Below are 26433 nucleotides of genomic sequence, written 5' to 3'. Positions count from 1 at the left end.
TCAGTCTTCGAAAGTCGAGCAAGTCAAAGTGATTCATATCAGGGGCAACACTCCGATCCAAACAAGGAAGATGAAAACATGAGAGAGTCTTATTGGTGAAAACCCTCACGGGTATCGTAAGGCGATGAAAGCTGACAGAAATAAAAAATAAGAGAGTCTTATTAGTGAAAACCTTCACGGGCACCTTGAGGCAACGGTAAGTTGAGAGAGAGAACAAAATGAGAGAGGCTTGATGGTGAAAACCCTTCGGGCACTACAAGTCGAATAAGGATTGTGAATTAGATTGGACAATCGGAGCATTGAAGCCCAGCTTCATGGTTGAAGGATAACAAGAGTTGGACATCAGACTTGCTTAACAGAATAGGACACATGTGCATGTCATGGTCATTGGAGTTGGTATCCACATCCGATAGGTTTCTACTTTGTAGTTTTCTTGTTAGGAATCGTCTCTTTCCATTGTCCTCTACTCTGTTCCTTTTGTCTTGTTTACTTCCTCTTTCTAAGTCCGTTTGATCAGAGCAAGCGAGAAATGACTTCAAAATTTTCCACCAGCTTTCCAATTGCACAAAACGGGATCTGTTTAACACATCAAAGCGTCATAAGTCAGGAAAGAACAGCAAGCACACTGAGTTGGTAACAATCAACATGCTTTGGGATCTTTGTGAGACACAAAGGTTGGTAAATGTCAGTTCAGGAGCAATGCAACAGATAGAAGGTATTGGGTTTGAACGGAGAAGAGGTATTTTCTATGTTAAGGGTGACAAAGTAAGTGGTTAGTCAAGGAACAAGCAAGGTCTTCGAATGGAAGTCAGTTATCATGGCAAGTGAAGGAACAATAGACCTCAAGGCCATAGCCAATGGTTTAAGTCAAGAAAGAACAACATGCGCAATGAGTGGGTGACAATTGTCGTGCTTTGAGATTCATGTGAAACACAAGGGCTTGGTAAATGTCAGGTCATGAGCAATGCAACAGATAGGGGGTATTGGGTCTGAATGGAGAAGAGGTATTCTCTGTGATAAGGATGACAGAGAAAGTGGTTAGTCAATAAACTAGTAAGGTCTTCGAGTGGAAATCAAAGCGATCATGGGAAGTGAGGGAGCAATCTCCCTCAAAGTCAAGGCCACAAACCAACCATCATATTTTTAAACTGATAAAATTTTTCTTTGATTGAAACAGGGGCAGAAAATTTCGTTTGTTTCGAAGAAACCCTCCGTAGGGGAAGAGCAAGCACCAGACAGGTTTGTCGGTAAATTTTCAGGACCCTCCTGAATAATGGGACCTAGCTTTAAGATTTCCATTAGATAACAAGATGTAGTGTAATTTCTGTTGTAGGGTAGTATAACTCAGCCGTAAAATTGTCACTTTTAAGATAAGACTTGATTTTTGATTTTCAGGACCCTCTTGGAAAATGGGACCTAGTTTAAAATTCAAAACAATCATGAGTAGCATAATCTAGCATAAATGTACCCCAAAGGAATATAAGTTGGTTTCAAAGTCTGCATGTTTGAGATAGGATTCAATTAGGAGTTTTCAGGACCCTCCTGAATAATGGGACCTAGCTTTAAGATTGCTGTTAGATAACAAGATGTAGCGACAATAATACCTTAGAAGATATAACTTAGATTTAAAATTATTGTTTAATTAAGAATTGTCAGAACCCCTCTGGATAATGGGGAGTAGTTTAAGACCCTCTTAGATAACATGACTTAGTGGAAGTAATACCTGTAGAAGATATAACTTAGGCTTATAATCTTCGAGTTGTCAGGACCTCCCTGGATAATAGGACCTAGCTTGCAAATTCTTAGTGATAGTTGTTATAAGAATTCAGTTTAACACTCACTTATGTGCCCAGCTACCAAACTAGGGTAGAAAATTTTCTTTGTTTTGTCTATTGTTGTTGAAATCAGGTACCCACTTGGAGAACAGGGAGAAATACATTTCAAGCTTAGCAATCAGGAGCCCGCCTGGAGAGCATGGGAATACATTCAAGTTTATCAATCAGGAGCCCGCCTGGAGAGCATGGGAATACATTTCGAGTTTAGCAATCAGGAGCCCGCTTGGAGAGCATGGGAATACATTTCGAGTCTAGCAATCAGGAGCCCGTCTGGAGAGCATGGGAATACATATCAAGTTCAGTAGTCAGGAGCCCACCTGGAGAGTAAGGGAATACAATTCAAATTCAGCAGTCAGGTGCCCACCTGGAGAAAAGGGCAACATCTCAAATACAGTACGGCAGTCAGGCGTCCACCTGGAGAAAGGGCAACATCTCAAAATACAGTTCAGCAGTCAGGCATCCACTTGAAGATAGGGAAAACATCTCAAAGTGTAGTTCAAGTTGGCAGTCAGGCATCCACCTGAAGAAAAGGAAAATATCTCAGATTATAATTCAAGTCGACAACAGAGGAATTTAACCAGAAGAATACAAGTCAGCATGGCAACAAAAGCTGCAAGATCAAGTTTGAAGAGATAGATAGGTTTTGTAATTCATAGACCATAGTTTAGTCTAGATTCCTTTTATTTTTGACATGGTGTAATAAGGGGTTCAGTAAGCAGTAGCAGCAGCAGCAACAGTGAAATCACAACTTCATGATAGTCCCAGCTACCAAACATTCCTGAACTACACTGACCTGATTCCTTTTTAGCCAAGGATATGTAGGCAACCTCAGAAGCAGGGTGCGGTCGAATTTTTCAAAAATGCTTCCCACGGAGTATTCAAACGGGCAAAAATCGCTCGTATCCGCTAACTTTATCTTTGCATGAAAACTCTTCGTATTTCCGAGCAAAGAGGGGCAGCTGTGAGCACGTGATTTTTTCCCTATATGAATTACTCCCATAAATTCAAGAAAATAAATTTCTTTTCATTATTTGCAATTTTATGGATTTTGTGGCCTTTTCTGTTAATTGTTTGCATTTTGTCTGTGCATTTTTATTAATGAAAAATACAAAATATGAGCATTTGCATTTAGGATTTAATTTAGCGTTTTAGGATTAATCAAGTAATTAAGTTATTTTATAAAAAAAAATCACAAAAAATAACTCGTCTTTGCATTTAGCTTTAAATCTTGCAGTTTCTCTTAATTTGATAATTAATTAGTTGTTGTAAATATCTTGTTTTTAGCAATTAACCTAATTTGGTAGGATAATTTTGGTTTAGAATTAATGTAGGTTTTATTTTTAATTAAAAAAAAAAGAAAGAGAGAAGAGTTTGAAAAGAAAAGAAGAGGAGGAAAGGTGAGAGATCAGATTTTTGGGCCTAATTGAATCTTCTCAACAGGCCCCGTTCAATTTCTCTACATTCCGCCCAGTCCAAGCCCAAGCCAGGGCTGTAACCCGGTCCAGACTGTCCCCTAGTTAAACGACCCCGTATGGATTAGAAACCATCTGAGCCGTTGATCTCACCTCATCCAACGGTCCAGAGTCTCCACCCCATTCCCTTAAAAGTGTCCAAAAATGCTCAGAGACCAAACACTTCGGTCTCTCATCTTCTCCATCTATCTTAACCCTAGCCATCCTTGAGTTCCGCCATTTTCACAGGCAAACGGAGCTCCAAACCTCACCAAATCTTAACCATTCCTTCCCCATACTCCCTCAAGCACTAGGGTGGTAAAATTTTTCCCAAAATCCCCACCCTTAGCTCTAAATCTCGAATCTGATGTCAAAGTTGAGGTTCAGGTTCTACGCTTTGTTCAAGTGGTATTTGGGCCATTAATGGGTCAGAACTTATGCCAACCGGTTGTTCTCCATGAGAGCAAACGGTTAGCATTGATTTTGACTCATTTCGAGGCTCACCGACCCCATGCAAGACCAAAATCAACAAAGCTTGTCAAGTAGAATCGTTCATCAAATCTCCCGTAGGTTTCTGGTAGAAGAGCGGACAGTACATGTCCTTTCTCTTGACGGTATGTCCATTTCAGTTTTAGCCCTGTTCTTTTGGTTTCCTTAACTTTGATCTCATTCTGTTCACCACTCGCCTCTTTACTTGTTATGGGATTTTAACTCAATAAGGTTCCCCCTGCTTTCTTTGGTTTAAACAAAATGTTAACTTTCGAGAGGTTTAATTTAATTGGGTTCCTAATCTTTTTCCTCTTACTTAGTGGTAATTTCAGTTAATTAGCGTAGTCAGGCTCACCATTTTTAGGATTCTATTGTTTGAACTTTTGTGTGTTTGATCAGAGTATTGTTCCCTCATTATCGTTTGATATGAGTGTTGTTCTGCTGTAATGGGCTTAAGATTTCCTGTTGGGTTTGGGGTAAGGCAGACCTGAGCATCGGATGGCCATCCGTTCAGGCCCAGGTTTGAAGTCCAATTAGGCCATTGGGTCAAGCCTGACCCGGGTAAATGGCTGAGTGTAATTTTCAGGGGTATGGGGGGTATTTTAGGCAATGTACTTGGGGAATCTCTCAAGTAACTGCTAAGGAAGCCTCCTAGAAGCTGAAAATGGGTTTTACTTGGCTAATAAGTTAGAAAATCAGGGACTAAGTAACAAAAAGGGAAATTAAGAAAGGGGTAAAGTGCAAAGTCTAGCTTACATTTGCTGCCCTAGTAACTTGCCTATAAAGGCATTGTTACTTGCAGCTTAATTCAAGGTTTAAGAGATAAAAAATCAGAAAAAATCTAGGTGGCTGAAGATTTTTCTAGAGAAACACCATTTCATTGCTTCTGCTTGGTATTTTTTTTTGAAATTTCTCTAATCCTGAAGCATTTTCTGGTCCATTTGAGGTTTAGAAAAGGGATTGAATCTGGTTTAAGGTCTGGTTTTTGTAGTTTCTGGGTTATATTCAAGTGAACTGTTCTAGTAGACTAGTTCAGCTTTGTTTCTGGGTTTTAAAATTGGTTCATTGGGTTATTTTCCTGCTGCTGATCTCTGCTTGTTGCTGCTGATAACCTTTAAGCTCTGTTTCTCATTTCCAGGTACACAACTCTGTAACTCTTTGGTTGTGAAGTGAAGAAATGAAATAAAAATGGGAGTTTGAAGCATTGTGTCAGATGATGTAGTTTATTCACAATTTTTCTTCATAATGTTATGTTTGATCATCTGATTCAATGTGGTGGGTTGTCTTTAGTTGGATTAGATAGATTATTGTACTATAATTGAATTATGGACTGTATTTATGCAGCTTAACTATATTATAATTGATTCATGTTGAGTCTGTCTCAGTACAACTTGGTATTTGGGTCTGAATGTTTTGTTTTTCTTCTTAAACTTGTCTTAAACCCTCTGAGAATAAGAGTGGTCCAAACAGGGGTTGATTGGTTTTTGATTTTCTGAAAATAACATTTTGGTTTTGTTAAATGCTAAAGATGGTTTGGGAAGTCATATTGATCTATTAGGGGAAGTATGGCAAGCATGTTTAGTCTAAGATATAATTCAGACTATCGTTGTTCTTCGTAGATTAGCTTACGTATTCACCACCTATTATAGCTCAAGTGAAGGTCTCAAATAGTACAGCAATGCTCTGTTAAAAGTAGTTTCAAAATCCAAGAATAGATTCAAGCATGATTAATAGTTGATGTCCCTTTTTCGAATTTTAAAAAAAATGTTAATTCCTTCACGATTTTGATAAAGCGTGTCAAATTGAAAAAAATCAGTAGTCCTGGCGTGTTGTTTCCCAGGAATAGATTGATTTCAATATGTGTGTTGCCTCATGCCATCATAGGGGCTCGACCTCGAGCCACTGTTTTTTTGGTTGCCAAGTTTCCGAGCTGGTCCTGCTAGAGGCCTCCGTTTTGAGCTTCAATGATTTTGTGTATATATGCATTTGCAAAGGGTATTGGGCCTATTGAGCCCAAGCGTGGGAAGCGATTGAAATTGGACCTTAGCAGCCCTTCAATTTATTGTTTTCCGAATATGTAGTAGCTTTGAGTTCTTGTTAATAGATAGAGGCCCCACGTTTATTCTTGGCTAATTAGATTCTCATGACATTTTGAGGTGTGTCATTCAAACCAATAACAACTTATGGCCCTCGTGTATTAGTTTAAAAACGCTCTAATTAGAATAAATTGAGTGTGCCATGCCAAACAAAAATGACAATTGCATGGCCCTCATATTAATTAATCTTGTATTGATCCTTAGAATTCGAGGCGTGCCATCTAGCAAATTTCCATGGCCCTCGCAAAGTTGCTAACGTGTAGTTGCTTTAGGCGCGTCATTTAATAACATTACCTTCCTAAATTCGGGTGCGCATTTATGTGACCCAAATCCAACTCTCAACAATGTTAAGATATGTTGAAGACTGCGGGTGCATTTATGTGACGTGGTTCAAGACGTGTTTTAACAGCGTTGCAATATTCCTAAAAATGACTAAAAGCGGTTAAAGTTTTAAAAATGCCCATAGGTTTAAAAGTTTTTAAAATCAGATAATAGGCCAATAATAACAGTAAAGCGACCGTGCTAGAACCACGGAATTCGGGAATGCCTAATACCTTCTCCCGGGTTAACAGAATTCCTTACCCGGATTTTTGGTTCGCGGACTGTAATACAGAGTCAAACCTTTCCTCGATTCGGGATTTGAACCAGTGACTTGGGATACCATAAATCTCCCAAGTGGCGACTCTGGATTCTATGATTAAATAATCCCGTTTCGATTGTCCTTTAATTGGAAAAACTCCTTTATACCCCTCCCGGGGGTGTAGTGAAAAAGGAGGTGTGACAAATATGAGGTTGATCAAAGAATGGAAAGAAATGGGCGTCACTTCCAACAGAAAGTTGGAATATCTGGAGCGAGGATTAGTGGAACTGGAGGATAAAGTCATAAAGAGGATTGAGGATTGCCAGAATGCTGAAGGAAGCGAAGGAGGACATTTGGCTAGAGCCTACCTGCTGTTGGGTCTGCGCGAGCTGGGGAACCTGTATGATGGAGTCAGGAAGATCGAATCTGGGGAAGGTCCTTCAAGGACCAAATAGGCTAGATTTATTTGCTTTCCTAAAATGTAATAAGGCCAAGTGCAAATAGTGACTTACTTTTATATTATCTTAGTTTCGTTTTGGGATTCGTCTATTTTTCATATTATGAAATGAGGCATTTGCTGGCATTTAAAGTTCTCCAAATCTATTTGTCGCTAGGCCTACCTCAGGCACAACGAGGCTCCCAAATTAGGACGCGAATTTACATTCTCGCAATATGTGTTTAAATACTGTAAACATTTCAGAACCCCTAGTGACTTGTTTACCTTTTTGTTTTCCTTTTATTCTTTATTCCAATCCCCTAAGGTTGGTTCGCTCATACTGGCATCATCAGCGTATCATACCAGATCTAGAGGCCCTCCACCACCTCCTCCCCCAAGCAATAAAAAGAGCAAAGGGAAGGCTAAAATGGACGACTTAAGTGGTACTCGAAAGGAAAATGTGGAAAATGCAGAAACTTCAGATGGTCGGAGTACTCCGGCACCGAATGATTTGGTTCTAAGATTAGAACAAAAGATACTAGAGCTACAGGGAGAACTTGAGCAGGTCCGCAACTTGGCAAACTTATCCCTCACTTTAAATGTTCCCGACATTAATCAGGTCTTGAGCAGGTCTGCCATCACTAGGGTCCTGATCGACGGAGTATCCAGCCTCAACATCTGTCCGCTGATAACTCTCAGAACTTTGGGAAAAAGCCTGCACGAGATCAAAGATGGGGCTATCAATGTCAAGGCCTTCGATGGATCCCAGAGATCTACTATTGGAGAAATCAGCATATGCTTACAAATGGGGCCAACATGGTTCGACGTCGACTTTCAAGTAATAGACGTCCCGGCATCCTACAACTTGCTGTTAGGACGGCCCTGGATCCACGCCGCTGGAGCCGTAGCATCGACCCTGCATCAAGCAGTGAAATTTGAATGGAATAACCATGAGGTGATTATTCATGGCGATGGTAGTAACCCCATATATAGTCATCAGACCATCCCAATGATTGGAGGCAGAAGGAGAATAGGTGGAGAAACATAGCACCACATTGAAAGGGTCAACGCTGTAGACAAGGATAAGTGGTGGGATAGCAAGATTGAAAGTATCCTGAAGTGGTGTAGGTACGAGCCTGGAAAGGGACTCGGCAAAAACCTCCAGGGGATCACTAAGCCCATCAAACTAAAGAAGCATGGTACTACATTTGGCTTAGGGTACGGTTATACTTGGGAAGAATTCCAGAACTGGTCGCCACCACGGCGCGGCCCCTACTATCCATTGGAGCTTCCGATACTCAGCCTAGGGCAGACCTTCGAACCGGCAGATACTATGTATGGGTCAAAGGAAGATGAAGCATTGGCAGCCATGAAGAATCTGTTTCTGGAGGATGATGATATGGACTGCTGTGTTCTTTTCGAGGAGGAAGGGGAGGAAGGCCCTTCCATACAGGCTGTAAATCGAGGAGACCGCCTCAGCAATTGGTCAATCAGAACCGTCGGGGCCCAGAAGGCTTCGGGGCAGCAAGGCTAAACAAAAGCACCATGCATCTCATTTTACTTTTTACTAGCTGATTTTTTTTCCGCATTGTCTTTAGTTTTGAAAAGAGCTCCGATGTTCCAAACAATCATGGATTTAATCAAAGCATTTCAGTTTATCATATATCTCGCTCTTATTATTTTCTCTATCATTTACTCTATTTTCACACATCATTACTATTACTTACTTTGATGATGAACCAACGACTGTGACTTGCAACGAAACAACGCAGCAAAAGGATGTAGATTCAGAAGAGGATGATATACCAGAAGAGGTCGTCAGGGAGGTTGAGCATTTTGAGAATAGACCTAAGTCTAAACTGGAAGAAACTGAGGTCGTTAATTTGGGAGATACAGAAAATGTCAAAGAAACTCGCATTAGTGTTCACCTGTCACCATCAGAAAAGGAAGAATACACAGAATTTTTAAAGGAATATGAGGACATATTTGCCCGGTCGTATGATGATATGACTGGTCTCAGCACGTCCATTGTAGCTCACAAATTGCCAACAGATCCAGCCTGTCCGCCGGTAAAACAGAAGCTCAGGAATTCAAACACGACATGAGTTTGAAAATCAAAGAAGAGGTTACTAAGCAAGTCAAAGCTAAGGTTCTCAGAGTGGTAGAGTATCCGACATGGTTAGCCAACATCGTGCCAGTACCAAAGAAAGATGGGAAAGTTAGAGTTTATGTCGACTACCGGGATCTTAACCGGGCCAGTCCCAAAGATGACTTCCCCTTGCCAAACATACACATTCTTATCGACAAGTGTGCCAAGCATGAGTTGCAGTCCTTTGTTGATTGTTTCGCCGGATATCATCAGAAATGGATGGATGAGGAAGATGCAGAGAAAACGACTTTCATCACGCCGTGGGGAATGTATTGTTACAAAATGATGCCATTTGGGTTGAAGAATGCTGGCGCCACCTACATGAGAGCCATGACTACTATCATTCACGACATGATACACAAGGAGATTGAAGTATATGTGGACGATGTCATCATCAAATCCAAGAAAGCCACTGATCATATGGAAGACCTGAGAAAGTTCTTCAACAGATTGAGGAAGTACAATTTGAAACTGAATCCCGCCAAGTGTGCATTCGGGGTTCCTGCTGGAAAATTACTAGGTTTAATCGTGAGTCGTCGAGGAATAGAATTGGACCCGTCAAAGGTCAAAGCCCTTCAAGAATTGCCACCGCCAAAGAACAAGAAGGATGTAATGAGTTTCCTGGGGAGGCTCAACTATATCAGCCGGTTCATAGCTCAGTCCACAGTCATTTGTGAACCCATCTTTAAAATGTTGAAGAAAGACGCTGCTACTAAGTGGACTGACGATTGTCAGAAAGCCTTTGACAGAATCAAGGAATACCTGTCAACGCCGCCAATCTTGGTTCCGCCCGAGCCAGGAAAGCCTCTATTGCTTTATCTTGCGGTTTTGGATGGAGCGTTCGGTTGTGTTCTGGGACAACATGATGAAACGGGGAGAAAGGAGCAAGCCATCTACTATCTCAGTAAGAAGTTCACCCCGTACGAGGCCCGGTATTCTTTATTGGAGCGCACCTGTTGTGCTCTAACTTGGGTAGCTCAAAAATTGAGGCATTATTTCTGTGCCTACACTACTTATCTCATATCAAGGATGGACCCGCTGAAGTATATCTTCCAGAAGCCCATGCCCACTGGCAAGCTCGCCAAGTGGCAAATCCTGCTAAGTGAATTCGACATTGTTTACGTAACTCAGAAAGCGATNGCTGTAATACGTTCCCTTGTAAATTAATGTTTATCTATGTATGCACCCTGTCAGTCACTTGTTATGTATTTGTTACCTTATGAATCCCAAACTCCCGTATCCCCTTATATGCTTTAAGTTATGGTTCAGAAACATGGCAATATTCGAAGTTATTGTCCATGGATATGAACTGGACCCTTTGGGCCCTAAGCTTTATCAGTTTCCCATCCCTATTCCCTTATTGTGTGTGCTGAGTAACAGCTTTGGCCTGACAGTATTCTAGTTATTGCTCAGACCATAGCTTGACCTCCAGTAGGTCTTTACTCTCTAAATGTTTGGCCAACAGGTTTGGTTAGGGGTGTGCCAGTCTACTTTATGGCTGGGCATGACCACCAGCCTGCCTGGGTATTCCCTATCCCCTTTCTCTTATTGCACTTGCACTATGCTCTTAGAACTTAGGTTATGCCCCTCTTGTGTGAGCCTTGCCATGGGACCCTTGAGCTCCCTCTGAACTTGGACACATAAGGGCTGACCCTTCCACACCGCACAACTCAATTTTCTGATTAACATCTTGGGTGTATGCACTGCCTGGGGTTCCTGAAATCCCTTGGATCTCTGAAACACCCTAGATGAGATAAGGCTTGGAAATCTGGATCTCGGAAGTGGCTCTATCTCATATTATTAGACATTAAGTCTGAATTAGGCTGCTCGGATGTAGCTGATGATTCCTGATGTACTTTTTTAATTCCAGTTTTATTTCTTTTGGGCTGTAATAATTTGTATAAACTCGGGGATTTAGTAAAAAAGGGGGATGGGGTTTACTTTTATGCACCAAGGGTAGAAATCATGCCTATAGGGATTTATTTATGATTTGTGCAACTCCACGCGTAGAAAACATGCCTATAGGATTCGACACTTAATTTCTGCAATAAAGCATATAGATATCATGCCTATAGGGTTAACTTCTGATTTCTGCAATTTCATACATAGATATCCTGCCTATAGGTTTAACTTCTGATTTCTGCAACTTCACACGTAGATATCCTGCCTATAGGATTAACTTCTAATTGTTCTGCAAATTCACATATAGAAATACTGCCTATAGACTTCCGCATCTCTGCATATATAAGCGTCATCAGGCAAACAGTTCGTAGGTTTAACATAAAAGCTGCATATAGATACCATGTTCATAGGACTTCTGTTAACGTCTAAAAGATGTCAAAAATCAATAAACATATAGAGAGCATGCCTATAGGAAATCTCGAATCTGAATAGAAGCTACGTCAACTGCTGAACTCGTATTGTTCTGTTAAAACTGGTAACCTTTTTCTATAATCAGTTTGCATTATTTATAGAATCAGTAGATAGCATGCTAGTTCTATCCAACACTTAGACAAAAGGATTAATTAATCAATCAGATCGGTTTTAGTCAACTGCATTCGAGCGAGCCTAATGTAGACTTTCCGTCTAAAAGATGTGCGTTGAACCAGTCCGCTCGTCGCATTATTTAATTAAGACCAAATCAGTACGTGTAAGACATGCTAAACTCTATGACTTTTATCTGATTTATGGAGGCATATTTGAGCCCTGTTTGCTTGTCTGCTTCCCCTTTATTTGCATTACGTGTTTTTGATTGACGCCTTAGCATTTTTGTCCTTTGAAAACTTCTAAAAGCCCCCAAACCCCTCTCCCTTTAGGATTAGTAGTCCATTTGCCTCCGGGACTGATAGGATTGGGACGGGTAATAGCATGCAATAAGTAACGATACTATTCTGCGCTTTAATACCTTAACGGGGTAGGGAAGGGTAGACATGGAGATGATGATCACACGATAACACTATGCGTGCAATTGGGTACCGGTGTTGTGTGGATGATCCATGTGATTTATAAACCTAGGACCCCCCTCCCTCTTTGTTATTTTTGTTCCAGAATTTTAAAAGCTGTTCAGTTTTCAGTTTCTCTTCTTTTACTTCAATTCTTTGCACCTATCATGAAAAATCTCTCTTTTAATTGTCTGAATTTTAGTATTGTTTCTCCCTGAACTTCCGTCTCTTTCACCCCTTTTAAGTTACTTGCATCAATTATTTGACCGCTTCCCCTTTACTCGTATATCTTTTCTTCAATTATAAAACTACTTTCTTCCAAATTCTAGTATTTTTTAAACCTTTTGTACTTTTTATTTGCAACCATTATATGAAAGTTTTCCTCGTATTTACAATGCTTGTTGTCTACTTGTTGTTTGTATTTAAAGTCACAGTTGTAGCATGGCCGGGAACCACACTAGTGGATCTTGAGGGGTGCCTAACACCTTCCCCTCGAGATAATTTCTAGCCCTTACCCGAACTCTGGTTTTTCAACTCAAATTCTTTCTTAAAGTGTCCTAATGCACTATAATCATTAGGTGGCGACTCTCCAAATCCAAAACCCAATCCCAAACGGGAATAAAGTTGTCTTTCCTAAATGTCGTAAACCCGATTTCTCGCTCTTTGGAGGGAGGGAAAAAGGGGGCGTCGACACCCACATATCAAACACCTCCACCCACATATCAAAAACCTCCATCCACATACCATGCACCATCACCTACATATCAACTATCATCTTCCAGATATTCCCAACTAGCCACTGTCTATCATACTTATAACTCCCAACCATCTCATTTCCAGTCACCTCCGACTCGCCAAAATTATCCAAGACCAAGACCCAATTTTGAGCGCAAGCCACCCAGACAATACACCACTATTGCCGAACCCATGACCAGTTGTATGAAAGGTTGAAAGCCGGAGGTTATGTCACTCCTGTTCCCATTGTGGCATTAGAGAATCCATCCCAATGGGTTAATCCTAACAAAACTTGTGCGTACCATTCCGGTATGAAGGGGCATACCACTGACGAGTGCTGATCATTGAAAGATAAAATCCAGACGCTGATTGACAACACGGTCATACAGGCAAAGGAAGCCACACCCAATGTTCGCACAAGGAATGACTAGGACCGGAAGAATCTATACACCTGAACACCTAGGAGGACCAAGTAAGGATGCCACTGCCAAGCAGCCTGTCATTGAAACAGGGCCAGATGACCTTTGGAGGAAAGTACAAGCAAGGGAGTATTCCGTCATTGATCATTTAAACACCCCAGCTCAGATATCCATCCTGTCACTGTTGTAAAATTCAGAAGCACACAAGAACGCTTTGATGAAGATGTTGAGCGAAGCTTAAGTGCCCAATAATATCACAAGCGAAGAAATGGCTAACATGGTGGGACAGGTGTTGGAACGTCACAAAATCACTTTCCACGAGGATGAGTTGCCGCCTGAGGGTTTGAATCACAACAGGGCCCATTGACAACACTGAAGAGGTTGGGCAAAGGCCTATACGAGATACGAGAAGGGACCATGAACGTGAAGGCTTTTGATGGATCTTAGAGAGCTACCATCGGAGAAATTAATCTCTGTCTGCAAATGGAGCCTACGTGGTTCGATGTCGAGTTTCAGGTGCTGGACATATCTGCATCCTACAATCTGCTGTTAGGACGACCATGGATACAGGCCGCTGGGGCTGTCGCATTAACCTTGCATCAAGCAGTAAAGTTGAATGGAACCATTAGGAGGTGATCATTCACAGGGACGATAGTAACCCCATTTACACCAGCCAAACCATCCCGGTTATCGAAAACAGAAAAAGGCTAGGAGGAGAAACCTATCATCACATTGAACGTGTCAACGCCGTTGAGAAAGACAAATGGTGGAGTAGAAAAATAGAAAGCATACTGGCATGGTCTGGGTATGAACCCGGTAAAGGGCTTGGGAAGAACCTCCAAGGTATTACTAAACCGATACAACTGAAGGGTCATGGCACTACCTTTGGGCTCGGATATCAGTACACGTGGCAAGAGTATAATGATTGGTCACCTCCATGGAGTGGACCGTGTTCCCCTCTCGAGCAACCAGTGCCACATCTGGAGCAAGCTTTTCACCAAGCTGATACAATATGGGGAACTGCAGAAGAAGAAGCATTAGCTAGGCTGAGGAATCTGTTCTTGGAGGATGAAGACATGGACTGCAGTGCGATAATTGAGGAGGAGGAGGAGGAAGAAGGCCTCACTATTCAGACTATGGAGAAGGGAGTTGTTCTCAGGAACTGGACCGCCACACCATCCCGGGCCCGCCGAGTCCCTAGATAGCTTGGCAGATTTTATTTCTATAGCCATTCTAGGCATTTAAATTTTTTAGTAATTTTGTTTCAAAGACGTACTTGTTTCAAAACAAATGCTCGATTCATCGAGCCGTACTTGTCTGGATATTTTTCAAGTTTTAATCCAATGCACTGCTCTTTAATATTTAGTATTATCTCTCACATTTTCTTTCTACAACGTCATTATTACTTTTCCTGATGAACCGGTGACTGTGACATGTAATGAGGATGAGGTTAGTGATTCAGATGAAGAAGATGAAATAACCGAGGAGTTCGTCAGGGAGGTTGAAAACTTTGAGAATAAGCCTAAGTCCAACCTGGACGAAATCGAAGCAGTAAACTTGGGGGACGCCGAGACCGTTAAGGAGACTCGCATCAGCATTCACTTGTCACCAACAGAGAAGGAAGAATACATTTGTTTCTTAAAAGAGTATGAGGACATTTTCGCCTGGTCATATGATGACATGACCGGTTTGAGCACGTCCATAGTGGCTCACAAGTTACCTACCAATCCAATGTGTCCGCCAGTAAAGCAGAAACTCAAAAAATTCAAACCAGATATGAGCTTGAAAATCAAGGAGGAAGTTACTAAGCAGATCAAAGCCAAAGTTCTTAGGGTGGTTCAGTACCCAACCTGGTTAGCCAACATTTGCCAGCTCCGAAGAAAGATGGGAAAGTCAGAGTATGTGTTGACTATCGAGATTTAAACAGAGCAAGTACCAAGGATGAATTCCCACTACCGAATATACACATCTTGATCGATAATTGAGCCAAGCATGAACTCCAATACTTTGTAGATTGCTTCGCAGGTTATCACCAGATCTGGATGGACGAAGAAGATGCAGAGAAAATCGCTTTTATCACACCATGGGGGATATACTGCTACAAGATGATGCCATTTGGTCTAAAAAATGCTGGGGCTACCTACATGAGATCCATGACAACCATCTTCCATGATATGATACACAAAGAAATAGAGGTGTATGTGGACGACGTCATTATCAAATCCAAGAGGGCTGCAGATCACATAGCAGACTTGAGAAAATTCTTTGACAGGTTAAGGAGGTACAACTTAAAGTTGAACCCTGCAAAGTGTGCATTCGGGGTTCCCGGAGGAAAGTTATTGGGATTCATTGTCAACCGTCGAGGGATCGAGCTAGATCCGTCTAAAGTCAAGGCTATTCAGGAGTTACCGACGCCTAGGAGTAAAAAGGACGTGATGAGCTTCCTAGGACGTCTCAACTATATCAGTCGCTTCATAGCATAGTCCACAGTCATATGTGAACCCATCTTCAAGATGCTGAGAAAAGATGCCGAGACAAGCTGGACCGAGGACTGTTAGAAAGCTTTTGACAAAATCAAGGAATACCTATCCACTCCACTGGTCTTGGTCCCTCCAGAGCCGGGACGGCCTTTGGTACTCTATCTATCTGTAGTGGATGGAGCCTTCGGATGCATTCTGGGACAACATGATGAGACAGGGAGAAAGGAGCAAGCAATATACTACTTGAGTAAGAAGTTCACACCTTATGAAGCACGGTACTCTCTGCTAGAGCGCACTTGTTGTGCTTTGACCTGGACGGCCCAGAAGTTGAGGCATTACTTCTGTGTCTATACCACATACCTCATATCCAGGATGGACCCTCTGAACTACATATTTCAGAAACCCATGCCGACTGGGAAGTTGGCCAAGTGGCAGATATTGTTGAGTGAGTTCGATATCGTCTACGTAACTCAAAACGCAATCAAAGGACAAGCATTGGCAGATCATCTTGCTGAGAATCTGGTGGGAGGAGAATACGAACCCTTTAGAACGTATTTTCCTAATGAAGAAGTGTCATTTGTAGGAGAGGACATTACCGAAGCATATGACGGTTGGAGGATGTTCTTCGACGGAGCTGCAAATTTCAAAGGGGAAGGCATTGGAGCAGTTTTGGTATCAGAAACAGGTCAACATTATCCAGTATCTACTAAACTCAGATTTCCCTGCACCAACAACATGGTAGAGTATGAATCCTGCATACTAGGACTCAACATGGCAGTCGACATGAATATTCAGGAGCTGCTGGTAATTGGTGATTCAGATTTGCTTGTGCACCAGGTACAAGGAGAGTGGGCCACCAAGAATTCGAAGATATTTCCATATTTGCACAATGTACAGGAATTAAGAAAGAGGTTCACAAAGATAGAGTTTTGGCATGTACCTAGGATACAGAATGAGTTTGCCGATGCATTGGCCACCTTGTCATCTATGATACAGCATCCGGATAAGAATTTCATCGATCCCATCCCAGTGATTATTCATAATCAACTGGCGTATTGTGCCCACGTCGAAGAAGAAACAGACCGGAAGCCTTGGTTCTATGACATCAAGAAATATTTGGCTAAAGGAGAATATCCGGAGCATGCAAACCACACTAAAAAACGCACACTTCGGAGATTGTCCAATCACTTTTTCCACAGTGGAGGAAACTTGTACAGAAGAACTCCTGATCTGGGATTGCTAACTTGTGTCGACGCAAAAGAAGCTTCTAAATTACTTGAGGAGATACATGCTGGGACTTGCGACCCACATATGAATGGTTTTATCTTGGCCAAGAAGATACTTAGGGCCGGTTACTTTTGGATGACTATGGAGACAGACTGCGTCCAGTATGTCCGCAAATGTTACCAATGTCAAGTGCATGCCGAAATGATAAAAGTGACGCCAAATGAACTCAATGTGACAAGCTCACCTTGGCCGTTCGCCGCCTGGGGAATGGATGTCATCGGTCCTATCGAGCCCATTGCTTCAAACGAGCACAAGTTTATTCTAGTAGCCATTGATTACTTCACAAAATGGATAGAGGCTGCATCTTACAAAGCTGTGACCAAGAAAGTCATCGCGGATTTTGTCAAAGATCGTATTGTTTGCTGATTCGGAGTTCTCGAGTCCATTGTTACTGATAATGCCGCCAATCTCAACAGTGATCTGATAAAAGCCATGTGTGAAACTTTCAAAATCAAGCACAAGAATTCCACAGCCTATAGACCTCAGATGAATGGAGCCGTAGAAGCCGCCAACAAAAATATCAAGAAGATACTAAGGAAGATGGTAGAAAACCACAAACAATGGCACGGGAAGCTACCCTTCGCTTTGTTGGGATACCGCACCACAATTCGCACATCAACCGGGGCAACTCCCTACATGCTGGTTTATGGTACTGAAGCTGTCATCCCAGCCGAGGTAGAGATTCCTTTTTTAAGAATCATACAGGAGGCTGAACTCAGCAATGCAGAATGGATAAGTAACCACTATGAACAATTGGTCCTTATCGATGGAAAGAGGATGAACGCAGTATGTCGCGGTCAACTTTATCAGAATAGAATGTCTAGAGCTTTCAACAAAAGGGTCAAACCGAGACAATTTGCACCAGGACAGCTAGTGCTGAAGAATATCTTTCCACATCAAGATGAAGCCAAAGGGAAATTCTCTCCCAACTGGCAAGGTCCTTACATGGTTCACAGGGTGCTAACAGGAGGAACACTTATACTTGCAGAAATGGACGGAGAAATCTGGCCAAAACCAATCAATTCAGACGCAGTCAAAAGATATTATGCTTAGACTCTTTACATTTACTCATCTGATGTAACTGAACTACGCTTGACCTGATTCCCATTTAAGAGGGGATACGTAGGCAGCCTTATGGGTTCGGTCATATCATAATAAAATTTCCATTTTTCCCAAAATTAGAAACCGGGGCAAAATTTTAAGGAGGACCCTCAAAATTCCGGAGCAAGTCCAGCCAACGCCAACAAATGTCAGACAGTTAGAAATCGGTTAAGAAACTGGGGCATAATTTTGAGAAGGATTCTCAAAATTCCCAAGAAGGTTCAACAAGGGTCGTTACCTGCAAACGGCCGAAGGATCATCTACCAAACCGGGGCAGAATTTTGAGGAGGACCCTCAAAATTCTAACATGAGAAAGCTGCAATGTCTCTGAAATGTGTTACAGTCACTAGTTCATCTAGAATCGCTTGATATATCAATATTGTCGCGCCCCCTTTTTTCCTCCTCGCGGAGAACGTTCGGGTTTCGACATTTCATGGGGGAATATCTCTTTTCTTTTTGGGAATTGGGTATTTGAAGAGTCGCCACCTAACGGATTGTGGTGCATTAGGGCACCTTGCAATTAACTCATGGACTAGTTTGCATTACCAGAGATTAGGGTAAGGGCTCGAAATAACCTCGAGGGGAAGGTGTTAGGCACCCCTCGTGGTCCACAACGGTGGGCCCCGGCCGAACAGTTTAAGAAAAGAGTGCAGAATATAAAGCAGATGTAGTTCCAATATCTAGCCTTGGCTTTCAGCCGGCTAGACCAGTGAATATCACAAGTAGCAGAGAAGAAAAGAGAGCTTTAGAGTGTAAGTGTGCTTTTGTGAACTAATGTTCGTGTCTGAAGTGAGAGTAGGAGGAAGTTTATATAGTAATCAAGAGTTAAACAAAATAAGGTAGAGAATCAATCATGTAGCAATTAGAGAAATTCAGGGAATCAATCACATATAAAATCAGTAAGTCTTCCCTTTAATCAAGGGATAATCAATGGTAAAAGCAGGACAGATACTTAAGGAAGGAAATCGAGTACAGAGTAGGTAATTAGGGGTGAATGCACAGGGGTTTCAATTAAGGAAACAATCAGTAGGAATCAGAAAATAACAAATAAGGCAAGGGAAAATTAATTAAGGTAAGCAGTTCAATTAAACCGAGTAGAGAGGTAAGAATCAAAAGTGTTGTTAATGAAAAGTGTTCAAATCAAACCAGGAAATAAGGACTTCAGAATAATCAAGGGTTCAATCAAAGAGAAAATCACGTAAAGAGTCAGCAAGTTTAGTAGATAAAATAAGGTAAGAGATGAATAGTCAGGATTCGACACATAATTTTAACGAAACAAATTGTTAAATCAAGAAACGACACTAATTTAAGGAGAAAGATATAGGTCTGATCATGAATAGTCAGAAGGAACACACACATGTGGAATCAGTAAAAAAATATGAACTAAGGAACTCAGTAGAGGCATTTTAGGACAAGAAAACCACGAGACATTCAAATGGCTAAAGAGAAATCACAAGAACCAAGGCAAGAACACAGTCAATACACAAGTAACTCAAAAACCAAATAAAAGAGTCGACAAAATTTAGGGCTTTTAGTATAAACATGTTGAAATTAGAACAAACCTAACGAAATCGGTTAAAACATATAGAAACAGAAGATTAAACACTCAAAATTACCAAATGTTTTGGAAAAAGGAATTTCCAAAAACCCTAGTTTAGAAAAAAAATGAAAAACTATTCGAATATCATATGATTCTTGTAAAAAACCAAAATGTAAAACCCATATGAAATAGGTCCAAACCATCTCAGATCTGTATAGATCTAAGAAGTTCAAAAGAAAGAAATTAGGGTTTCGAGGAGAACAACATAGAGGTGAAGAAGCATGCTTAGAAACCCATAGATCATAGTCGATGTAGGACGATCTTACTTGGAATCATACTGGGACAGCCTGAAACAGGCGAGAAAGGGGCCATAGATGCAAGCCAACTAACCCTGGTCCCTTGAGGACCCTGGAGATGGCAATACCAACGTGAGAGAGGCTACTAGAGGCCTGGGGGTGGTGAAAAACCACCATAGATAGCCATAGATGAGTGACGATGCGGTCCGATTAGGGTTAGGTTTGAGAGCATTTGAGAGAGGAGAGGGATTTCAGGGCGGCGTATGGTGGGAAAATGGAAGGGTTTGGGGGGTTGTTTGGGACTAAAAAAGGAAGGGGCAGTTTGTGGCCGTTGATCTCTATGACCAACGGCCGAGATTGAAAGGGTTTTGGGGCCGGATCGGGTATTAAGGTTTGAGCTGGGTAAATTTTAATTGAAATTGGGCTGGTATTGGGTTGAAATAGGACTAAAATTGAAATAAAAATAGGCCAGATTTAAAATAACCACTTTTAATAACTACATAATTTATAAAAATAATAAATGAGTTCCAAAATATTTTCGTGTACTAAAAATGATCTAAAATAGTTGTTTAACATTTTAAAAATATGAAAGACCATTTTATGCATCAATAATGTAATTATGCATTAGTATGGGTTATTATTGCAAAAATGTGCAATTTAGCCTAAAAATATAAATATAATTACAAAAATGCACTAAAAATATTTAAATACTATGTTGGCATGAATAAAGAATTTAGATGACTAAATCATCACAAAAGTAATTTGAAGGATAATTATTGGATACTCACATAAATAAAAAGAGAAGAAATAAATTGATTCGGAGCTTTTAAAATTATAAAATTTTTATAGAAATGCTTATGCATGCTTATAACTGCATATGGGCTATTTGAAAAGTATATATATGTATTAAAAATATATGAGGAAAAATTGGGTATCAACAAATATCTTTCTAATATGTCTCTTTTTATCAGTAATTGCATATTTTCGAAAACTCTATTTCCGTAACAGTCAGGTGTTATCAAGGGAAACTCGAAAAGGGCCTCCAGAACGGAGCAAAGCAAGGCTAGCGGACAGAAGCACGAACCAACCTCCCCTCACAAAACTTACAATTTTTCTTTGACCGCAGGCACATTTGATGTAGCAATAGCATCCGCAAATATATACACGTAACAAGATCACTATCAATCGGGCCATTGGACACTGAACGTATCCCCAGCTAAGAAACATTCTACTCTCACTTGCAATCTATTCTTTGCATGAGGCTAATCTCTGCCTCCATATTTGCATGAGGCTAATCCCTGCCTCCATATTTGCATGAGGCTAATCCCTGCCTCCATATTTGCATGAGGCTAATCCTTGCCTCCACATCCGCATGAGGCTAATCCCTGCCTCCATATTTGCATAAGGCTAATCCCTGCCTCCATATCTTCCTGAGGATAATCCCTGCCTCCATATCTGCATGAGGCTAATCCCTGCCTCCGTGCTTGCCTGAGGCTAATCCTTGCCACCACATCTGCATGAGGTTAGTCCCTGCCTCCATATCTGCATGAGGTTAATCCCTGCCTCCCTGCTTGCCTGAGGCTAATCCCAGCCTCCACATCTGCATGAGGCTAATCCCTGCCTCCACATCTGCATCAGGCTAATCCCTGCCTCCATATCTGCATGAGGCTAATATCTGCCTCCGCGCTTGCATAGGCTAATCCCTGCCTCCACATTTGCATGAGGATAATCCTTTCCTCCTCATTTGCATGAGGCTAATCCCTGCCTCTACATTTGCATGAGGCTAATCCCTGCCTCCGTACTTGCATGAGGCTAATCCATGCCTCCACACTTGCATGGGGACTAAGCATTGTACCTCCTTGTACAAATGTTGCTCTATTCCGGTACTATCTATTTGCTTTTCTATCGGGCTAAGCTCTGCCCTTCATTTCACAAGACTAAGCCTTGTCTTGTTAACATCATACTATTGCATCTCATGGGCTGAAATATCACCAATCTATCAAAAGGCGTCATAGTCTAAAGGCATCATCCTCATAGCCGGAAGAAACCATGCCATGGCTTGTGGATCTCTCAAATTTGCATATCATTATTCAAACGCGTCATAGTTCGGAGGCACCATCTGCATGGCCCGAGAACACCATTACATGGCTGGCAAATCCCTCACCAAACAATTCATGGCCCAGGACATTATGATCTGAGGATGTCATCCTTAAACCGTCCGAAGACAACTCTCATGGTCCAAAGGGAATCTGCATCATGTTTAAATTTTCGCACAAATACATGTTCGTAGAATCTCTTTATCTACAGGTGACCAGTAAGCAACCGCTATCCTAGCAGGAGCGACCCCGCTCCAGTTCTTCAGTGTAACGACCCAGCCGGTCGTTTCATGAGTTACCGCTCCGTTTCCCCATTTCTGCTTCTATTTGCTTTTTTTATCGGTTCTATAGGTGATCGGGTTTTTTGGATTGGGTTCGGAAAGGTTTTGAGAAGGTTTGAGACACTTAGTCTCTTTTAAGAAAGCTTAAGTTGGAAAAGTCAACCGGATATTGACATATGTGTTAGAGGGCTCGGATGTGAGTTTCGATGGTTTGGATATCTTTGGGGGATGATTTGTGACTTAGGAGCGTGATCGGAATGTGTTTTGGAGGTCCGGGGTAGATTTAGGCTTGAATTGGCGAAAATGAGATTTTGACGTTTTCCGGTTGATAGGTGAGATTTTGATATAGGGGTCGGAATGGAATTCCGGAAGTTGCACTAGCTCCGTTATGTCATTTGGGGTGTGTGTGCAAAGTTTTAGGTCATTCGGACGTGGTTTGGTTGGGTTTTTGATCAAAAGCGGAATTCGGAAGATTTTAGAACCTTAGGCTTGAATTCGATGTGTTTTGGTCGTTTTGATGTTGTTTGAAGTGTTTTGAAGGTTGGTATAAGTTTGAATAGTAGTATATGATGTGTTTGTGCTGTTGGTTGAGGTCCTGGGGGCCTCGGGGTGATTTCGGATGGTTAACGAAAGGTTTGGAATTGAGTTTGGGAGCTGAAGCAATTCTGGTTGCTATCATAACCGCATCTGCGATTGGAGGATCTCAGGTGCGACCCCGCAGATATGGGTGACCAGTCGTAGAAGCGGAAGGGGCTAGGAAGGCTGTGACCGCAGAAGCGATTGGGTGAGCGCACCTACAATGGCGCAGGTGCGGAGTGAGCATCATAGATGCGATTTTGGCCGTTTAAGTGGAAACCGCATGTGCGGCGGTTGGGACCGCAGAAGCGGTCACGCAGGTGCGAAAAGCCTGGCTCAGAATGTTATATTTCTTCCTTCGCGATTTTCAGAGGGTTTCACCATTTTTAAACACGAATTTTGGAGCTTGGGCGATTTTGGAGAGGAAATTCAAGGAGACTTCATTGAGGTAAGGTCTTGGACTATGAAAACTCGTTTCTATGGTACTAATTCACGGATTAGAGCTGTAATTAAGGTTAGAATTTGTTGAGGTGACACACTGGCTAGATGACGAGCGTGGGGTCGTGCACCGTTGTTGTGACGTAGTCCATCCCGAACGACTATTTTACTACGTATTTGACTGCAAATTGTCTGATATTATCATGTTTTGGGCTAAATGCCATATTTGGGCTTCGTGCCAATTGTTTGGACCCTTAGGGGATATTTACTGCTATTTTCTTCACTGTTTTGACTTTATACTTGCACTCAGTCATACTCTATTTTACTGTTTTCATAACTCAGCCATGCTTACTCTGTTTTAAACCCTTTAAATGATATTTTAAAAGATATTTTGAGCTGAGCATCATGTTCACTGTTGCCCGAGGGGCTTATGAGATTCCGACTGAGTAAGGCCGAGGGCCTGTGTTGTGAGGATACTTTTTGGTCGGGCTGCACACCGCAGCAGTGATATACTGATTATGATAATGAGGCCGAGGGCCTGAGATTGTGCGCCACAACGTGGCTTGTGATTGATATGAGGCCGAGAGCCTGTTTGATTATGGCACGAGATGGCTTGATATTGCGCTTGGGCCGTAAGGGGCCCCTCCCGGAGTCTGTACACCCCCACTGAGCGCGGGTACCCATTGTGATATGAGATATAGCCCGAGGGGCTGGTATTATTCTGTGATGTTGCCCAAGGGGCTGATTCTGTGGTTACTGTGCCCGAGGGGCAGTTCTTATGTGTTTACCTTTTCTAGCTATTTTGCCTCTATTTGTTTAGCTTCTTAAAAGGTGTTTTAAGAGATTTCACAGTTTAATTGTGTTTACGGATTTTGTTCTGCCTCATATAGCTTATTGTTGTGTTTAACGTGATTTTATATTGCTCAGTCTTCATTTATGGTTATTACTCACTGAGTTGGAGTACTCACTTTACTCCCTGCACCCCTGTGTGCAGATTCAGGCGCTACAGGTCCTGCTAGCGAGGGTTGAGAGCTGTCCAACAGATTCCGGAGATTCACTAGGTAGCTGCCCGGCGATTCGCAGCCCAGTGCATTCTCCCTCTATCTTATTTCCTTCTATTTCAGTTATGTAGTAGTGGAGTAGACTTTCAGAGTTGTAGTATTATTTTAGATGCTCATGACTGGTGACACCCTGATGTCGGGCTGTATTTATTCCGCAAACTATTTTGTTACCTTATTTTGGGATTTTATTCTATTAATGACTTAGTATTTATTATTTTAATTTCTTTGAGATGAATTGGGAGTGTGTCAACTGGCCTTGTCTTCACGAGAGGCGCCATCACGACCGGGTCCGGGTTTAGGGTCGTGACATTCAGCTATCTCAAACCTGGACCATTCACCATAACCACTCTTGCATCCAGTCCGAAATCTCGTGTCCGTTCTTGTGATTACTTCATCGGTACACTTCGCCAATGAATCTAGAACTACACATGGCATGATTCCTGTAAAACCAGGGATATGTAGGCAGCTACAAAACCAGAGTCCGGCCTCTATCTTTCAAAACATCCCATCTGGTCAAAATTGGCCATCATTTCTTTATCCGGAAACTCTTTCATCCTTCTCAGGTAAAGAGGGGCAGCTGTTGATACCCAATTTTTCTTATAATGTTTTCTTTTTTTTGAAGGGTAAGATACTTATATTATAACTTACGACATTGTCTTAGGGATAATGTCCCACAGAGCTGCCGTTAATACATAGTTGGTTCATACCCCCTAAGGCATTTTCATTACCTAGGGAGGCCAAGATATTACATGCAAATAAACTACAAGTCCGGAAACTAATACAACCATCCTTATCAGCTGAATACACATTAAGAGCAAAATTAGGAGGCTCCGCAAAATAGCTAGTAATATTATAGCTAGGATAAAGTAGTGCTTCCTTGGCTAGTTGGTGTGCAACTTTGTTCCCCTCGCGAAAGTTATGCTTCAGTCTGATCTCCCCAATCTCCATTAGCTTCGCCATGAAGTACCTGCACTCATTAAGCAAACTATTGTAAGTAGGATAATCTTCATCCATGAAACGTATGACCTCAGTAGCGTCCGTTTCTATTTCACATGGTATAAAATTTCCTTGCATAATCGTTTCCAATGCTTGTCGAAAGGCCAGCAGTTCAGCATGGATTGGGGTTATGCATTCACATTTTTTGTAATATCCTAGCATCCATTTTCCTCTATTGGTTCTTATGAATCCACTTATGCCACCATGTAGATTTTCTTCAGTGAAAGCTCCATCAATGTTTATCTTATACCAATTTTGAGGGGGTGGGTGCCACTTTACCTTCACCTTAATGGATCTATTACTAGTGGTGTGTGTAGTAGCTAGGAAGAGAAATTCCATTGCATTATTAAACAATTTGGTGGTGTTGATCTTATTTTCAGTGTTATTAATATTGTTGTCGTTTCTGTTTTTCCAAATTGACCATAATGCAAATGGAAAAACCCCTTCCCAAGTGATGAGATTGTTTGGTAAGTTAGGAATTTTATTTCTTAGGAAATCCACCCAGTGCTCATGTGGCATAGGTTTGCTTGAAGGCACCCCTATTGATGCCCTGAATTGTTTTACTATTTTGCAATCCCAAAAAATGTGGAGAAGAGATTCGTCAACCTTACAAATTGGGCTATTTGTGTCTATGTTAACACAAATTTTCCCTAGGTATTCCCTAGTAGGGAGCCTTGAGTGGTAACATTTCCATACGAAAAATTAGATCTTCCTAGGACATTTTAATCCCCATATCCATGCATAATTGTTGTCATTATAGATATGCTGGTCAATTAAATTATAGCATGATAAGGTTGTGAATATTCCACTGGTAGTTTTGGTCCAAATAAGAGTGTTAGGATGAGAGGTCAATGTGGTTAGTGAGTGGATACTATTCATAATATTGTTAGGAAGTTTAAAAGAAATGTTGGCCAATTCCCATGAACCATTATGAATTATGTCTTTTATTTTCAATTCACTTTCCTTTTTATTAGGAGGACCTATAACAGTTTCCCTTAATTTTCCAAATTTAGGGATCCAATTGGTATCCCATATGGACAAGTTTGAGTTGTTATCCACGGGCCATCTTATACCTTTTCTACACAAATGCCATCCCTTTAAGAGACTTTTCCAAGTGTGTGAGACCCCCTTTGTTGATTTTATATGGCC

The 26433-nt window shown here is 41.5% G+C and overlaps 1 protein-coding gene across 1 annotated transcript; it reads right to left on the bottom strand.

Annotated features, from left to right (window-relative positions):
* Positions 1-2187: 2187 nt before the first annotated feature.
* Positions 2188-25623, bottom strand: LOC109218757. The gene is made up of 2 exons (XM_019383141.1): positions 25074-25623; positions 2188-2249 (listed from the first exon to the last, which is right to left on the bottom strand). Exons 1-2 carry the CDS (start codon positions 25621-25623, stop codon positions 2188-2190), a joined length of 612 nt encoding a protein of 203 aa, XP_019238686.1.
* Between the last annotated feature and the right edge of the window lie 810 nt (positions 25624-26433).

This window comes from Nicotiana attenuata, unplaced genomic scaffold (assembly GCF_001879085.1).
Source record: "Nicotiana attenuata strain UT unplaced genomic scaffold, NIATTr2, whole genome shotgun sequence".
Taxonomy (NCBI): Eukaryota; Viridiplantae; Streptophyta; class Magnoliopsida; order Solanales; family Solanaceae; genus Nicotiana; species Nicotiana attenuata.
This window is presented reverse-complemented; position numbering and strand designations above follow the sequence as displayed.